This window comes from Lipophrys pholis (genome assembly GCF_963383615.2).
Source record: "Lipophrys pholis genome assembly, chromosome: 22".
Lineage (NCBI taxonomy): Eukaryota > Metazoa > Chordata > Actinopteri > Blenniiformes > Blenniidae > Lipophrys > Lipophrys pholis.
In genome coordinates, this window is record NC_137644.1 from 3,942,060 (window position 1) to 3,960,715 (window position 18,656).

Sequence of the window (18,656 nt, forward strand, 5' to 3'; positions counted from 1 at the left end):
AAATAAAAATAGAAAAATATTCCCGTCTCGCTTCACGTTTGAGAAAATGCGCTGTTGATTGAAGTCGTCACATTGACACGCGTCGACAAGCAGCTTCTCCCGCCTGCCCGCCGGACGCTGATGCTGCTCGCCAGTTTAACGCTGAAATACAGGATGTACTTTTCCAGTTGGTCTGAAGTCTGAGGACCGTGTGACTGTGTTATTCCTCTGCCGGCTTCCCTCAATATTATATTCACAGTAACATTACAACTTTATCCACACAAGAAACCTGAAGTACTGGTAAGCCAATAGACCCATTCAAAAAGTTAAAATTCAAAAAGCATATATATATATATTATATATATATATATATATTAAAATTTCAGGGTCCCCAAAGCTTCCTCAGGGTTTAGCCCAGAAAGAGGTGGTCTCCCTTAGACCCTCACTGAGTACACCGTTTATACTGTACATACACATCTGTAGGAAACACCTGTTGGAGTTCAAAGTAAAATAATTGTCCTATTCTTACATGTTGGAGGACTTCACCTGTCCAGTGGTTCTGGTGTCTTCTGTCGTCTTATTGGTAGTATGCTGTCTTACCGATGCAGTTTGCCAAGATCTCCCTGAGGCTCCATGTTGCTCTGATCATGTAAATATTGCGCGCGCGAGTTATTGTCTTCATCACGACAACATTTTGAATAAAGTGAGCGAACAACGATAAGTGCTGACTCCACTGTGCAGTCATGCTCCGCGCGTCAGCACATCTGACCAATCGGCCGTGGGTGTGAGTTCACACGGTGTGTATCACGAGCATTCTGATGGTGAACGAGACGGCAAAGTGTCAATTCAGGGCGAAGATCATCGACTTCAGTGTTTGTCTTTATCACAAAGCCTTCAGTTCGTCTCATATCACATTATCACCCGATGTCATGCAGCTCTAATGTCTAATGTTTGAACAGAATTTATTTTTAGATACTACAAGTGTCTCTAAATCAAAATATTCTCATCCCGTTACAGCCGACGGGTTTTTAACCATAACTCCTGCAGAGTTTACACAATACAGGGAAAAGCCTAAACTTTCAGACACGCCACTTTGTGGTGATGTCATAACCTCCAGTCCAGCCACGGTGGGGTGAAGAAGACTTACTTTAAATATTCTCCTGTGATCAGCGTCAGCGGTCCTTCCTGTCTCAGCCTGCCAGAGCGGGTCATGTATTGTATGGTGTGTATTAGTAGACTACCAAACTGCAGTGGTGCTCCTGCAGACCGGCACGAGAGAGAAAAGCCTGACCTGTCCTCATTGTGTCGCAGCGACCGCCCTCCGCCTCTCATGTTCCCGTAGCCTTGAACTCACCAGGAGGAACACCACTCTTTGTAGATCCACTTTTATGTCCTGCCCCACCTTGCTCTCTACCCCCCCACCACCACCTGGTTTGGCCCAGACTTTGTAGTGAAGCAGAGGTGCTGTTTGACGAGGCCGGCTAAGGCCCAGCCGTGTGGAGGAGTGTCGAGTGTTCTTCCTGCTCTTTGAACCTGCTGCAGGCAGGCGGTCTGCGAGGAGAGGCTTCTCTCTCTGACTGCCAGCTCCTCCACCGGCCTTAACACCTGGAGAACCACGCTTCACTGTGTAGACTCAACACCACTGTTTTCATTCTGTCACATTTCCCGAATATTAAAGTTAGTGAAAGCTTTGAGACGGTCTGGACTTTAGGATCAGTGTTGCTTTAGTGAAGCCAGATTGAGTTATTTTGTGTGCGTACCTGAAATCTCAGACCTAGAAACCTGTTCCTCATGTCAGTCCTGTACCAATCATTTCCTGGGAAGTATTAAAAGTACTCAATGACTGAATGTCTGCTCCTTCGGTATTTGATGATGGGATGGTCCACCGGTGGTTCTCTCAGTTTCTGCAGTGTCCAGGTCAGAGGCTCAGTTATCGTCACTGGGTTTCTTTCATTTTAATTTAGTGATGAAATTGAAGGTTTCGATGATGACTGAAGGGAAGTCCAGTCCACCTGTCCGAAGATGTGGGTCTGAAAGACGGACAGGTTGATATACAGCAGCCTTCGAAGGTCCAGCTCACAACTTCTTTGCTCAAGTGAATCTTGAATGTTTCGGCTGTTCCCATTGATCAGTAATTCTAATCAAACACTTCCAGACCTGCATGTGTCTGAAACAAAACCAGAACGACAAGCAGTGTGCAGCAGGTCCCCGTGTAACAGGCCAGAAGTTTCCCAGAAAGCAGATGTCTCCGGGAGCGGCGCAGAGAGCAACTCCAATTCAACAGTTGGACCAGTGAGACACAGTCAAAAAAACCAAAAAAAAGACATTTCTCGATCTTCTTATATGAACCGGATCACTTTCAGTTTACTGGTCAGTGAGACGCTTCCCGTGCGTGCTCCGTAGGTGTTCGGTCCTTCATTCTGTCCTCCGGCTCTTAACAGAACACTCACCTTGGTCATCACTGCTTCAATCTGCGTTCATGGACAGACGCGTCTCTCTCGCTGGAGTTTATTGTCTCTCAGATTACGACCCATGAACAGAAAATCCTTCCACACAGACTGAGTCATCACATTCACACAGTTCAGCTGCATCACTTAAAGTTACTCCGCCAGAAAAAAAAAACCTTAAAATCTACTTCCCATGAAAGGTCTCACGTTCTGCACAGAGAATAAACCAACACACAGAACTAGACCATCACCACTCAGTTCCACATATTGTCAACCCGCAGTAGACTAAATCGATCACATCAAGGTCAATATGCTGACAGACAAACTGGAATTTGTTTCCTAGCTGATGTCATCTTGGGAGACCTGTTGCAAGGGTTTCTGGGATATCAAAGATGGCGTCGCGACAGTATAAACAACATTTGATCGATAAAGCCTGAAAAAAAGCCGGACTTTCCTCAAAGAAAGAGTCTTTAAGCCCAAAAGAAACGATCTTAAGTGTTGCGAAAGGGATTAATCGTTTTTCCAGTACGAGTCAAGATCTCGCGCGATCAAATGTACAAACGGGATCTTGTGACACGATGCCTCAGAAAGTACAGAAGCACAAAATACATGTTTGAGTGTAAAGAGGAATTTCCTTCAGAGGGGTATCGGAGATAAACGTTGACAACTAAAACTGGGTCCAAAATATTACATTTATCCCGCATGGCTCCTGGTAGAGGAACTTTACACAAAAGCTGACTGAGAAGTACTGTACAACGCCTGTTATTTTTAGAAATCCGGTGCTTTGCTTTGTGTCAAAAGATAAAGTCTTTGTGTCCAGTTTCATCTCTGCAGAAGTTATGTGGCTAATTAATCCTCAAGCATCAGTTTAACTTTCCGTCTTCTTCGTTCACGACCAATCAAAGAGTCCATTTCAACACTTCACAACCTTCACAAAACTAGACATTATTTTTCCTTTCCAAGCTTTCAGTGCTTTGTTTTTAATTATATAGTGCTACTTTCTGAGGAAGTTGAAACCCAAAAACGGTTTATTTCCCACACAAGAAAATGTGTTTTAATTGTTTTTGTATGAGGAGCATTCGATTAAGTCAAGAAGGATGTTAGTAGACGTCCTGGAGAATATTACAATATGTGAGGTATGGATATATTAAATGCACAATGACGTTAGACAGGACTTAGTGACTGAATGAGATGCTCCAGAGGACTACATCACTTTATTGCAGACATATTTGATGTGGTCGCCTCTCGTAAGCTCAAACGCCCAGAAATGTAGAACCTCACTGTTGAATTTCAAAACCATTGAGTAGTTTTGGGTTCATTTTAAGCCGTTCCTAGTTTATAGTTTTGAATATTGTATATTTGGATTTAGTGATATTTAAGGAGTCTGTTTATCTGAATATACAAGTGTTATTTGCCTTTTGATCAGAGACGCAAAGTCAGAGTGAGACGATTGGTGTCGCCTGCAGTTAGAAAAGTTGACAGTGGAACTGAAGTTGTTGGTCTGAAGCCTCCTGCCCTGATCCGTCTGCAGCGAGTGGATCTCTGTCTTTACTGTCTGTCCTCTGCTTTTCTCTCCTTCCATCCCTTCACCCCAATCAGAAAAGCAGAAAGGCTCCGCCTCTGAGCCTGTTTCTGCAGGTTTCCTCCGTTTGTGCCTGCTCATGTGGATTTGTTGGGTGTGTTCCGGAACTGACTTTGTTGTATTTGGCACTATACAATAAAGTTGATTTAAATTGGAGTGAATTATGTGTTTGCAATTATACGTTTTATTATTTTGTCAAAAATGAGCAGATGGAAATGTACTGCAAATATTTTTTATTTTAATATAGAAAATGTTTTCTTATTGAGAAGCACCTTATGTTTAAATACTGAAATATGCATTTCAGTGAACAGTGAGGCTTTGTTGTGGTCGGGGGAATTTGGTGAAAAGTTATTGGAAACCACCGGTGGAAAGGTTTATGAACCCTGCAAGTGTTTCATTACGCAAACACAGACCGATTTTTCCAGAACTTTCCTTCAATGGAGGGCAAATTTAATTTGGGCCAAATGAAATATATCAGCAAGATTAAACTGATTAAAGCGATGAAAAAACCCTTGTAAGATGTTTCTACACACGTCATACACTGGTAGGTCAGGGGTAGAGTTGTTGCCTATCATGTGGGAGGCTGGGGTTTGATTCCCGTACGAAATGTACTTATGTTTTCTTTTATTTATTTATTGTTAATTTGTTCATTTTATACAGTACTTAAGTGGATCGCACACTATTGTTGCAAATTAATTAAGTGCGCTGGTGAAAAGGTGAGGCTGATGACATTTCACTCTTTCCACACGGGGTTAAAAATATATATATGTACTTTGCACACAGAGCCAATCGGGGCTTTAGAAAGATCTGAAGATGGAGTTCAACAAGAAACATCAGGTCACTCACTTTAACCACTGACTGGTAATGACGCTGTGAAGATCAGATAGATATTTGGGGTTGCACATGCTCCATGCACATCACAGGGATTCATAATAGGACGATTAAACGGATGAACGTACTCGCCGTGAAGCGAACCGCTGATTGATGCCGGTGGCGAAGCTGACGGCGGAATTAACATTATAATCAGTGACTTCCTCATTAGTTTTATGCATTAAATACTTTAACATTTGTTACTGATAAAACTGCAGCGATACTGTTGACTCATTACAATCGTTGTCAAACAGCACGAGATTAAATAGATCACTAAATGTTTATTTGACATGCTTCGACAGTAACTATATATTTCTTAATTGATGACAATTGTATAATAATATGTCATAAAACTGGCATTTGAAGGGTTAAAACCTGATGATTATTTGTATTATTATTCAGCATTCGCTATTTTTTTTGTATTTTTCAGTGGTGAAGAAGGTAGTGCATTTTACTTTCTGTTCATGAAGTAGAAGAAGTGAAGAGCTTTAATCACCCAAAAATGTTCCGTTTGCACTAAAACAGGCAAAATGATGGTGAAAAATAGAGAAATTGAGGTGTTGTGAGGGTTAAAGAGGGACTGTCTGTAATCATCCGTCACTCCAGGTCCTCTGACCGTCACTTCCAGATCTGTTTGTCGGTGGTTTGAATTCATCTTTAACTTTAAGAGAAGCCGCTGAAGTCTCCGGCACGCAGATCGATGACGTGTCTCCTGACTGTTTTCCTCTGCGATCCGTGGCATTTTGAAAGTGGATTGACCCCTGCCTGGCACCGGTACTTAATCTCAGCAGGCTGGTGTGTAGCTGAAATGTCCTCCGTTAGCCCCGGAGGCTCGGCTCGGCTCTGGCCGCTCGCAGGCTGCTGGCTGGGCCAATTACAAAAACACCCGGACCCAGGTTGAAATTTCATCTTATCTTTCCAAATGTCAGCCTGCTGCTTATTAGCTATCATCATCCTGCTGCCAATCACGGTGAGGGAGATGAGAGTTTTCCACCGGAGCCACACCCCGACACGCCAGCCCCCCTGCTGAGCCTGTCTTTGAATGCCTTTCGTCTTCTCTGCTCCCTTCAAACAGCCTTCATTTATCCTCCGTTCAGCTTAGTTCCTCTCATTATTCCTGCAGCTCGATGCTGAGGAGACGAGGCCCGCCTCTGTTTTTATGCTGACATCTGAATGCTGCTTAAACCTGGACCCAAGCTCACTGAATTATCCGAGATTGTTGAGGAAAGGGATTTAACGAATCGTAGATTCACTTCTGAATGTGATGAACTCAAGAGCCATCAGCTTTCTGGACAGAAACATCACTTTCTGTCACTCAATACTAAAATATCCACACTTCTGATACCACGGAAGGATGTCTGTTGTTCAATCGATTCTCTTGTTCAGGTGTCAATATATACATTTTAATTACTTTAGTTCAAAGGTATTTGAATATTTAGTTCATATTTCATGGTGTCTGACAGAAGTCAGAAGTAGAAGTGGAAAGAAGCTAACATTAGCAGCTAACAGATGCAACGATGAAACAGGAAAGTTTCAGTTTGAAAACTGAGATGGAAGCGTGGATAAGAGCACAGCTGTGAGGAAAATATCAAACAAACATGTAGCCAGTAGCTAATGCTAAACAGGTAGCCAACAGCTAATGTTAATCATGTAGCCACTAGCTGAAGCTAAGCATGTAGCCACCAGCTAATGCTAAACAGGTAGCCAGCAGCTAATGCTAATCATGTAGCCACCAGCTAACTGTAAACATATAGCCACCAGCTAATGCTAATCATGTAGTCAGTAGCTGAAGCAAAGCATGTAGCCACCAGCTAACTGTAAACATGTAGCCACTAGCTAACTGTAAATATGTAGGCAGCAGCTGAAGCTAATCATGTAGCCACCAGCTAACTGTAAACATGTAGCCACTAATTAACTGTAAACATGTAGCCACCAGCTAATGCTAATCATGTAGCCACCAGCTAACTGTAAACATGTAGCCACTAATTAACTGTAAACATATAGCCACCAGCTAATGCTAATCATGTAGCCACCAGCTAACTGTAAACATGTAGCCACTAATTAACTGTAAACATGTAGCCACCAGCTAATGCTAATCATGTAGCCACCAGCTAATGCTAATCATGTAGCCACCAGCTAACTGTAAACATGTAGCCACCAGCTAATGCTAATCATGTAGCCACCAGCTAACTGTAAACATGTAGCCACTCGCTAACCGTAAATATGTAGCCAGCAGCTGAAGCTAATCATGCAGCCACCAGCTAATGCTAAACAGTTAGCTACCAGCTAATGCTAAACCAGCTTGCTTGCAGAAATCATCCCTCAGATATTTTCCTGGCAGCAGATGTTTGCAGAGCTGTAGAAGCGGAGCGACGGAGGTGCTGAGTGTCTTTGCCGTGTCCTCACAGGGCGGTGGTACGTCCGAGAAGGCTGGCTGAAGGTGGTTCCTCAGAAAGGTGCGGAGGCCAAGCCCAAGATGTTCTTCCTGTTCTCCGACATGCTGCTGCAGGCCAAACGCTGCAGCCCGCTGCACCCGACCCACGGAGACAAGTTCTGTGGAGAGCACGCCTTCCCCCTGCAGGACTGCACCCTAGAGAAGGTGTTCGGACACACCGGGAGCCAAGGAGGCCTGCTCAGCGTGAGTATCCATCGCCAAGCATCACAGCACCATCGCTTCGAGCTACAATGAAGAACTCCTTTCTTCTCCTGTCCTCCAATAATTCATATTATGAAACATCAATAATTCTGCGATTAATCACAGTTTGTAGAAAAATATGAAAATAAATTATGAATTAGTGACGCAGTATATTGTGAATTTTCAATATAATATTATTTCTATAGCACCATAAACAGCACAGTTATTAAAAAAATAAAACATTGGAGACTTTCTGCAGAACCAGAATCAGCCTGCAGTTTCTCTACTTTTCTCGAGCCTCTGTTGTCCTGTGTTGCTCCTCCCCCTCTGTGGTTTTACTGACATCAACCAAGACCCTGAACAGTGCACGCCCTCAGAGAAAGGACGTTAGTTTGTGCCGGGGGCAGGACGGGTTTACGTGCGGCCCCACTCGCACAAGTTGTGGCTGGTACGGAAAAAATCGTAACCACCGGTTACGTTGAGGTACCGAGCCCTGGAGAGCGACAACGCAGCCGTCTGCTGATTGGTAGTGACGATCGTTCCTCTCGTCAAGCCCGTAATATTGAAATATTTCATCGGGCTGAAACCCTCCCGTTGTTGTTTACATACGGCGCCTACATTATATCCGTACTGTCTGGGTACGCTTTGCTGTACTGTACCGTACCCTCCCGCCCCGCTCCAGGACGTACTGCAGGCTTCTGATAGGGCTTTTCCACCAAAAAGAACCAGGAGCTAGTTCAGGGCCGGTGCCAGAGCCAGTTCTTAAATGAGCACCAACAAAGAACCGGTTATTTTTCCACCGTTACCGGAGCCAAGTGAGAGCCACGTCATTGCGCCACTCCAAAACGTGATACGTCACTGATTTCACCAATTTGGGGCTGACAGCCCTCAAACAGGTACCAGGAGACTGTATTCGTCGGTTTAGTCCGGGTCGCTCCATCTAGTTTGGCCTGAACCTCAGATGCAGACCAAAGAGAAAGAAGACATTACGTCTCTTCGTATCTCTATTGGTGTTTTTTCGCGTCCGTTTTGTTTTCGTCCAGAGCCCCGGAGTGGACATAGAGGAGAAAAAATAACGCGTGTATGAGTTTGGGGCTTATTATTCAACATTTGGGCGTTACATTGAGAGTTTCTGCTACTTTCACTTTATTTCTGGACGTGTCTGAATCAAATGCTTCAACATCGGAGAAGAATGGAGGTGTAGAATGATAGAACGAAGCGCTAAAAGCTGTTTCCAATGGTAACCTACGTAAACACACTGATTAAAGTTCTCTTTCACATGAAGCCGTTAAAAGGCTCATTTTATGCCTATAAAATCCAGTAATATGTCGTTTGTTTTTTAGTTGCTGAGGAACCAGAAGTCTGGTTTCATTATAAAGAAGTTCTAGGGGTTAGAAAATAATATTGGAGCTTATCGGAGCGCAATGGAGCCGTACACCATTGCGCAGCGGCTGCAGCGCCTCTGCCTGCCGTCAGAAGGTGAAACAAGACCTGGACGTGACGTTAGTTATAATAATGTCACCATGAAAAGTGTGAAAAATAAATGACAATGGTAAACTGCTTCTAAATTATATTCGACGTAGCTGACTGACAGCGGAGGAGCGCGACAGCGCTCTCGAGAGCCGCGGAGGAGCGAACGCGAATTAAATAATCCCGTTCCCTCGTATTATTAACTTCAGGAAATGACTTATATCATTCCCACACGTATTTTTTTATTTTTTTCTCTATAACCACCCTGGGGCTCCGTGTTCGCTGTAGTTTTTAGAAAGCCGGTACAGCCTTGCTTCCGCCTTTTAGGTAGCGATACCTCCAGAGATACCTCCAGAGATAACTCCAGAGATAACTCCAGAGATAACTCCAGAGATAACTCCAGAGATAACTCCAGAGATAACTCCAGAGATAACTCCAGAGATAACTCCAGCGATACCTCCAGAGATAACTCCAGAGATAACTCCAGAGATAACTCCAGAGATAACTCTAGAGATACCTCTAGAGATAACTCCAGAGATAACTCCAGAGATACCTCTAGAGATAACTCCAGAGATAACTCCAGAGATAACTCCAGAGATAACTCCAGAGATAACTCTAGAGATACCTCTAGAGATACCTCTAGAGATAACTCCAGAGATAACTCCAGAGATAACTCTAGAGATAACTCTAGAGATACCTCTAGAGATAACTCCAGAGATACCTCTAGAGATACCTCTAGAGATACCTCTAGAGATAACTCTAGAGATAACTCCAGAGATAACTCCAGAGATAACTCCAGAGATACCTCTAGAGATACCTCTAGAGATAACTCCAGAGATAACTCCAGAGATAACTCTAGAGATAACTCTAGAGATACCTCTAGAGATACCTCTAGAGATAACTCCAGAGATAACTCCAGAGATAACTCCAGAGATAACTCCAGAGATAACTCTAGAGATAACTCCAGAGATAACTCCAGAGATAACTCCAGAGATACCTCTAGAGATACCTCTAGAGATACCTCTAGAGATAACTCTAGAGATAACTCCAGAGATAACTCCAGAGATACCTCTAGAGATACCTCTAGAGTTAACTCCAGAGATAACTCCAGAGATAACTCCAGAGATAACTCCAGAGATAACTCCAGAGATACCTCTAGAGATAACTCCAGAGATAACTCCAGAGATAACTCTAGAGATAACTCCGCCCCCAGCTGATGATGCGTCGGTTCCCACTCTAGCTCCTCTCTGGTCCAGCAACGAAGTGGGGCCAGCGTAGCACCAGTTTAGCCCCTGTTTGGCCGGGGCTTTGGCAGTGGAAAGACAAAGAACTGGTGCTAAGTCTGGCCCTGGACCAGAACTAGAACCTGGTTCTTTCCGGTGGAAAAGCCCCCTGAGACCCCTATACTGGTTCTTAGAACAAGAAGAACAGGCTCTAGAATCTGGATGTTGAAGTTACATCAGTTAGTGGGACGATGATGCTCTATAATCTATTCCGCTGAAATAAATATACAGTGTATTCTTAAAGTATTCAACCCCCTTCACTTTTTCAACATTTTGTAATGTTACAGCCTTATTCCAAATCCTTTTCTTTCTCTTCAATCTACTTGCAGTACTCCTTAATGACAAAGTGAAAAAAGTTTTTTAGGATTTTTGGCCATTTCATCCATCCATCCATTTTCTTCCGCTTATCCGTTTCCGGGTGGCGGCGGTGTCAGTCTGAGCACCGTCACCCAGATCACACTGCACCCATTAAGAACCTTTCCTGCAGGTGGAGAGCCCACGGGAAGGTGGCGCCTTCCATTTCAACAACAATCAGTGGAAACAGGTTGCAGCTGAGCTCAGAATTGAGTGCCATAGCCAAGGGTGTTAATACTTATGTACATGTGATAATTTCGTGTTTTATTTCTAATGAAATGTCAAAAAATCCTAAAAAAAAAAAACGTTTTCCACTTTGTCTTTAAGGGGTGTTGAAGAGAAAGAAAAGGATTTGGAATAAGGCTGTAACATTACAAAATGTTGAAAAAGTGAAGGGGGTTGAATACTTTCCGAATAAAGTATAATGTGTTGCTGTATAAAAGCAACACATCAGTTTTTGCGGGGGGTTTTTTCTTGAGCTGAACTGAAAGATTGAAGATTCTTTCTATGTACACAAAAAGCCCATTTCTCTCAAACATTGTTCACAAATTTGTCTTAATCTGTGTTAGTGAGCGATGAGATAATCCTGTCATCTCACAGGTATTCCTATCAAGATTCTGATCAGACAGCAGGATTATTTTACCGGGGCGCCTTCAGCTGGCCACAATTAGAAGGAAGAATGCTCTGCGGGGGCTTTTCCACCAAAAAGAACAAGGTGCTAGTTCGGAGCCAGGCCCAGATTGAGCAGCAGTTCTTTGTGTTTCCACGCCAAAGGGGCTAAATGGGTGCTAAGCTGGCCCCACTTCGTTGCTGGGCCAGAGCGGTTCCAGAACGGGGCCTGACACGTCATCGCTACCTACGAGACGAAAGAGACGCTGAACCGGCATTTTGAAATCTACAGCGAACATCCCCAGAAAGATGGACTTGGAAAAAGCAACAACGGAGCGACGTGGGGACACAATGTTTTCTCGCTCTTTGGTCTGCATCCGAGGTTCAGGCCAAACTAGATGGAGCGACCCGGCCCAAACCGATGTATCAGGGAATACAACTGGACACGGCTGTGGCGGGGTACGTTAGGACTGTCGAGCAGCAACTGAATAAACTTAAAAAAAAATTTTTAAAAGAGTGTCACAGAAGTGCTTGTGGCTGTGTATGCAGTGACGTACGATGTTTTGGAGTGGCGTGGTTCTCACTCGGGTCCCTTGACAATGAAAAACAAGCGGCTCTTTGGAGGTGCACATTTAAGAACTGGACCTGGCACCGACCCTGGACCAGCACCTGGTTCTTTTTGGTGGAAAAGCCCCAAAGTGTGCAGTTTTACCACAGCCTGATGCCACAGATGTTGCAGTTTTGAGGGACTGTTGGAATGTCCACTAGAGCTGCTGCCTGTGAATTGAATGAGGAAGATGCTCTATAATCTGGATGTTAGTGGAGGATAAGGGGTCACTAAATGGCCTGGACCCAGACGCCGTCCCATCTGGACTCCAACATAACCCCAACCGAAGGAGACAGTTGTGTTTTAAAACCTGATGGTGTGCTTCTTTTTTAACTGACGCAGCTTTTATAGTCTTACGTAGGGGTGGGCAATGTGCCAAAAATATCATATCACGATTTCTTTATATTAAAATGACAATTTTATCACAATTCTTTTGTGCAACCAAACCATCTCCCGATGTAAAACAGCCTCAACAGAAAAAAATAAAAGACAATTTAGGCACAAAGAAGCTTTCTGAACCAATTTTCATTTATATAATTTGTGCAATTTTGCCAAAATGTACAAATAACGTGAACATAGTAAAAGGTAGAGAACAACACTCTTCTAACTGCACTCAAGAAAACTGAACTTTTGAGGTAGTTGTCTCATGAACAGTGAAACATGAAGTAAAATGAAAAAATACAAAACAAAATATCAAACAATTCAAATAAAACCTATTTCTAATGGGAAAAATCAATTGGTATAAAAGTAAGGCAATTCTGCAAAATGTATTTATTTATTTATATTATTTTAACAGAATTTGAATACAAAAACACGAAATATCTTATAGAAAAGAGTCAAATAAATTAATTAAATAAATAACTGTGGTTATTTTATTTCATTACATGTTTTATTTTGAGCATGCTCAAACTGAAAAATCAACAGTGCACACCGATAAACCAACGATATTTAACCAATCAAACACTGACTTAGTAACAGTGAAATAGAATCATTTTGAATGTCCAATAAGGAGTGGGAAGAAGTAAAACTTAGTAAATCCCACCCTTCTCTATTAATAAATAATATATGTTAGCACTATTATATTATGGCAAATTATCTATTGACAATGTTGAATACACTAACATTTTTTAAATAATATAATCATATATCAGATGCAATATATATAATGTGCAATGCTGATTGTAGAATGATAGTATTGCAAATATAACAAACAGAGACAGATGCATGTATTATGTTCCAATAAACAGGGAGAGATCTAAACCACACAGAGCAGGAGCTCTCCAGCACCAACTCATGGTAAAACCCCGAGTAGTTAGTGGGAGGAAGATGCTCTATAATCTGGATGTTAGTGGAGGAGGATGCTCTACAATCTGATGTTAGTGGAGGAGGATGCTCTATAATCTGAATGTTGGAGAAGGTAGATTCTCTATAATCTTGAATGTTAGAGGAGGGAGATGCTCTATAATCTGAATGTTAGAGGAAGATGCTCTATAATCTGAATGTTGGTGGAGGAAGATGCTCTATAATCTGAATGTTAGAGGAAGATGCTCTATAATCTGAATGTTAGAGGAGGAAGATGATCTATTATTTTGATGTTAGAGTGGGAAGATGCTCTATAATCTGGATGTTAGAGGAAGATGCTCTATAATCTGGATGTAGGGGAGGAAGATGCACTATAATCTGGATGTTAGGCCAGGAAGATGCTCTATAATCTGGATGTTAGCTGGAGTTTTCAGGTTTCGGATCTCTAGATTACATGTTTCCACCACCAGAACGTTTTCTGAAGAGACTTCTCTTCGTATGAACTGTGTCTTCAGCCTGGTGCATGCAGGATTACAGTGTAGAATGAGGACAAAGCTTAATCCTAACTCCTGAACCGGTTTTCCTCGAGGACCCAGCTGAAAGTGAGCCAGCTCCGTCCATCGGCGGAATTATCAAATCCCAGTTGATCCACCCTGAATGTACTCCATCACGTTTGTGTGTGTGAGTGTTCATGACGGAGGTTTGAAATGATCCGTGTCGGTGGGAAGGAAGTCTCTCTGGTTTCAGCCGTTTGTGGTGTGAAAAGAAGACGTAGTAAAGAAAGTGAAGGAATTAGTTGGACAGCAGGTGGAGGAACATCTGCTCACTCAGTCCTCTGCACACATGAACGACTCCACACACTTTGTCTCATGAACTGTCGCTGTGATGCAAGACTCCGTCAGTCCGTCTGTCAGAAGACCGGTGTCCCCGTCCTCGTCTCCTCCTCTGTCTCCTCGTCTCCTCCTCTGTCTCCTCTGTGTCCTCTGTCCTCTTGTGGGTCTGTCTTTGTGCAGCTGCCGGCTGACAGTCGTCCTCTAAACGCTGCCGCGGCTGTCAGGAAAGCGTTTCGCCTCGTTGATCCGGGAACCAAAGCGTTTCGTTAGTTCTGCTGCATGTTCTCCGGGTTCACCTCGGCTCCGCCCACGCCGTCCACCGCTGTTGTCTTGGTTGGTAGAGCAGTCGTCTCCCAATTGGAATGTTGCTGGTTCGATTCCCATTTCGACCCTTGAGCAAGGCACTGGACCCCACACTGGAAAAGCACTATAAGTGAAAGTCTTTTACTATTTCCTGCTGCCCGGTGCTGAAGAGGTGAGCTCCTTCTCTCTAATCATCTAGTGAAACAAACGGCAGCTCCAGTGGAGGGCAGGACTTCAATCTGCTGAGCCATGGCGTCCCGCTCTGCTTGGAGGCCGGCCCCTCGGGGTCGTTGACGCTCTGGGTCACAGAGTAACGAGCCTCTTCATGGCCACTCAGCTGATCCCAGAGCTTTTCTGTGGGATTCAGGACTTGAGAAAGTTCAGGACAATCCCAACTGTCTCTAGTCTCCGGCAGCCCTCCCCTGATGATGCCACCTCCATGCTGCTGGAGCCTTGTGGTCCGTGAAGATGAAGTGAGGCTTGTGTTGGTCACGCCGGGGATAAACGACGGGATTAATGATGTCTTGTAGAAAGCGTAGAACAGACGAGCTACACCTGCTCTCACTGTCACACCTCCACCACCAAACGCTCGTCTGGTGACGACAGTAGCTGATGTAGAGCGTCTCCTTCATGTCTCCACATCGTCCCCTCCCCATCAGGATCAGGAACTCCAGCAGGAGGCCAAGCACACAAGACCTGGGAGACCTGAGAGACCTAATCAAACTCCACCTCAGAAATCTTCAGACTTAAAACACTTCAAACATTTAAAAAAGTCATCGCTTCAAGTCATCGTCGTTATTTTCTGATGCAGATTCAAAATCAATGAAACCAATGAATCATCGTTAATGAACATGTGACATGATGACATCACTTCTTATCTTTGTTGCTTTTCTCCAACTCTAGTTTTTGATCTGGTTTCACCTGCTTTTCTTTCATTTTCAAAGATTAAAAAAAAAAAAAAAATCATATTTCGCTCAGCAGCAAACGACTGAATCTTTTCCTAAAAATGTCATTGAATGGATGAAAACGTCCAAAAGCAAAATATTTTCCACTTTACCTCCATGAAAGAAGGCAGCACGAGATGAGTGAGTGAAATCATCCAGGAATGCAGCAGGGCGGGAAAATACACTTTTACAACTATGAAAATAATGAGCAAAGTGTGTGCGTGCGTGCGTGCGTGCGTGGTTTGCTCCAGCAGTGTTTCTGAGGTTCATTATGTTCCTTCGATTTCTGATGCCGCCGTCTCCAGGTTAGATGTAATGTGGAAACAATGAATGGATGAACTTTGATCCACGCCAGTCTTTTGTTCAGTGTACGTGTCCTCACGACTGTGTGCGTGCGTGCGTGCGTGCGTGCGTGCGTGCGTGCGTGCGTGCGTGCGTGTGAGATACATGATGCAGCCCTAAAGCACACGATCAGTTTCTGTTCACACACACACACACACACACTAGAAATAGATGAAGCAGCAGAATCCGAGGCTTCTCGTCACATCTTTAAATTCACTCTTATTTATGTGTTCAGACACTTTTTTTTGTGACAACTTGATATTACAGCCAAATTAATTCAATTTCAAATGTGTTTTTGCGTTGAAATGTGCAAAAGTGTGTGTGTGTGTGTGTGTGTGTGTGTGTGTGTGTGTGTGTGTGTGTGTGTGTGTGTGTGTGTGTGTGTGTGTGTGTGTGTGTGTGTGTGTGTGTGTGTGTGTGTGTGTGTGTGTGTGTGTGTGTGTGTGTGTGTGTGTTGCTGGATCAGATTAGGCTGCGGATCCGTCTCTTCCCGTCCTGCAGTGAATACATCTTCCTCACGCCGTCCCCGCTAACGTTATCTAATGGCAGAAATGGCGTTTCATTAGCCTCCTCTCCCACCCAGGACCCTGCATACTCAATAGCATTACACCTAATTCCTCATAAGGACACATTATTGATCCCGGAGCCGTACCTGAGCGGAGGGAAAAGGGCTGTCAGCACTCCGGGGCCGACTCCTGCGCGGCCATGAAGAATTAAAGGCAAATTAAATTTGACAGCTGTAAATGCCACGGCAATCTATATGCAAAGTTTAAAAAAAAACAAAAAAAAAACGGACTTTTATTAAAATTTCAGGTGGTGTTTTGTTTTGTTTTTTCTCTCTTCTCCGTCCTCTCGGTCGCACGAACACTTATTTGTGGCTCGCCCCCCTTTTTGTCTTCCTCCTCGTCTCGACCCTCCTCCTCCTCCTCGGCAGCCTAATATCCCCCCACCCCCCCGCTGCCTCCACACTTTCCCACATCCCTGCCACATTCTCTTTGATGTATAAATAATCGAGCTAAATTATGTGCGGCGACGAGGCAGCGTGCTCTGCCGTTCTTATTATACAAAGTAATTTCTACCTAAGAGGGTCAGATTCCCTGACAAATCCCTAATTACCACACTGCAATAGAAGTGGAATCTATTTGTCTCCCACGTGGGGCGTCTGATATCGGCTCGCTGGCTCTCGTCTGATAACGCCGCCGCCGCCGCCGCCGCGCTTCAATCTTTTCGATGTTCGGAGAGGAAGAGCCTGTGAAGAGAAAGATGATGGGTTTCATCCTCTGAACCCATCGATCGGCCCGCAGAGGCACATCTGGAAGGTCATTCCATCACTCAGGACTCATGGTGTAGTGGTGAGCACGCTCACCGCACCACAGCACGGCCCTGGGTTCGATTCCAGGCCTCTGTGTGTGTGTGCGTGTGGGGGGGGGGAGGTGAGATGACCTTTGACCTTAAGCTGGATGTTGAGGTGAACTCGTCTTTCTGCTTCTGGAAGTCGTCCTTCATTTTATCCACATTCAATCAGTTTGGTTTTTTCTTTTTGTTGCCAAGCAGGAGCCGGATAGGGGGTTTGTTTTTTCTTGATCTGCACTGCCCTCTACTGCTGTGTTGGTGGTACTGCAGGAGGGCCAGCATGAGGCCGTTTCAGGCCTCCGGCAAAAAGAAAAGACTGTTTAGTGATGCAGAAACATTCTAAACCAGCTGAGGAGGGGCTGAAGGTTCATAAACACGGTGCCTTGCTCAGTCCCAGTTTTCCTTCTTTACACGGACTTGATGTTAATTAAAAGATGAATTTCAGATCTTCTCGATAATGCTGAAATTACATTACATTTTCTTTCAGATGGACTTGTTTGGGTTTTGTGAAGATGTCTGATTAAAGTTGCCATCAATGATAATAACTAATTATTTTTACTTGTACGGCTACAGAGTCTTCTCATCACTGTTATATTCAGATTGTTGAACTCTGATCAGTCGGTCCTTGTTTCTCTGGGTGATGTTATCCCACTTTATAAACGGATCATCTTAATACTGATTCGTGGCTTTTTGCAGTTTGTCAGATGAACTGTACTGACTGTATTTCCACATTCCCTTTACTTATAATTTGGTTCATATATGTTATAAATAAAAGCTTGTCTGCCACAACATGGCGAATGGATTTATGGTTCAAATCCGGAGACCAGCTGATAAATTAATATATAATAAATCTGGTCTGTCCTGCTGCTCTCACTCACTCACTGTCCCGATGACGAGACGAGTCCAACCAACCCCTGGATTACCACTGATGATCCTCTCTAACAACCTGTTTCTGTCTGCTCTGCCTCCTCTGGTAGTAATAGATTACTGTTACATCATGAACTAATGACGCAGATAAGACCAAGCTACTTCAGTTATTAGTTGATTTCCAAGTATTGCTTCATCTTTATTGAAACGAAATGCAGAAATATCACTTCTGACATGTTTTATTATTATTATTATTATTACCATCATCATTTTATTATTATTATTATTATTATTATTATCATTATTATTATAATTTTATTATTATTATTATTATCATTATTATTATAATTTTATTATTAATATCATTATTATTATCATTTTTATTAATATCATTATTATTATCATTATTATTATTATCATTGTTATTATTATCATCATTTTATTATTATCGTTATTATTATTATTATTATCATTTTATTATTATTATTGTTATTACCATCATCATTTTTTTATTATTATTTTATTATTATTATTATCATTATTATTATAATTTTATTATTAATATCATTATTATTATCATTTTTATTATTATCATTATTATTATTATCATTATTATCATTATTATTATTATCATCATTTATTATTATTATTATTATTATTATTATCATTATTATTATCATTTTATTATTATTATCATTATTATTAATATTATTATTATTATTATTATTATTATCATCATCATTTTATTATTATTATCATTATTATTATTATTATCATTATTATTATCATTTCATCATTATTATTATTATTATTTTTATTATTATTATTATTATTAGGTTGGCAGATCATTGTCGTCTGAGGCTGTTTGAACTGTTG

General features: G+C 42.6%; 1 protein-coding gene across 1 annotated transcript in view; it reads left to right on the forward strand.

The window, feature by feature from the left end:
* The window catches only part of arhgef39 (Rho guanine nucleotide exchange factor (GEF) 39), a 58,486-nt gene that overhangs the window by 35,194 nt on the left and 4,636 nt on the right, over positions 1 to 18,656 (forward strand). Inside the window, exon 8 of the mRNA XM_080492089.1 lies at positions 7,287 to 7,516. Coding sequence (XP_080348215.1) covers positions 7,287 to 7,516 — 230 coding nt within the window. The remainder of the gene's footprint in view (positions 1 to 7,286; positions 7,517 to 18,656) is intronic.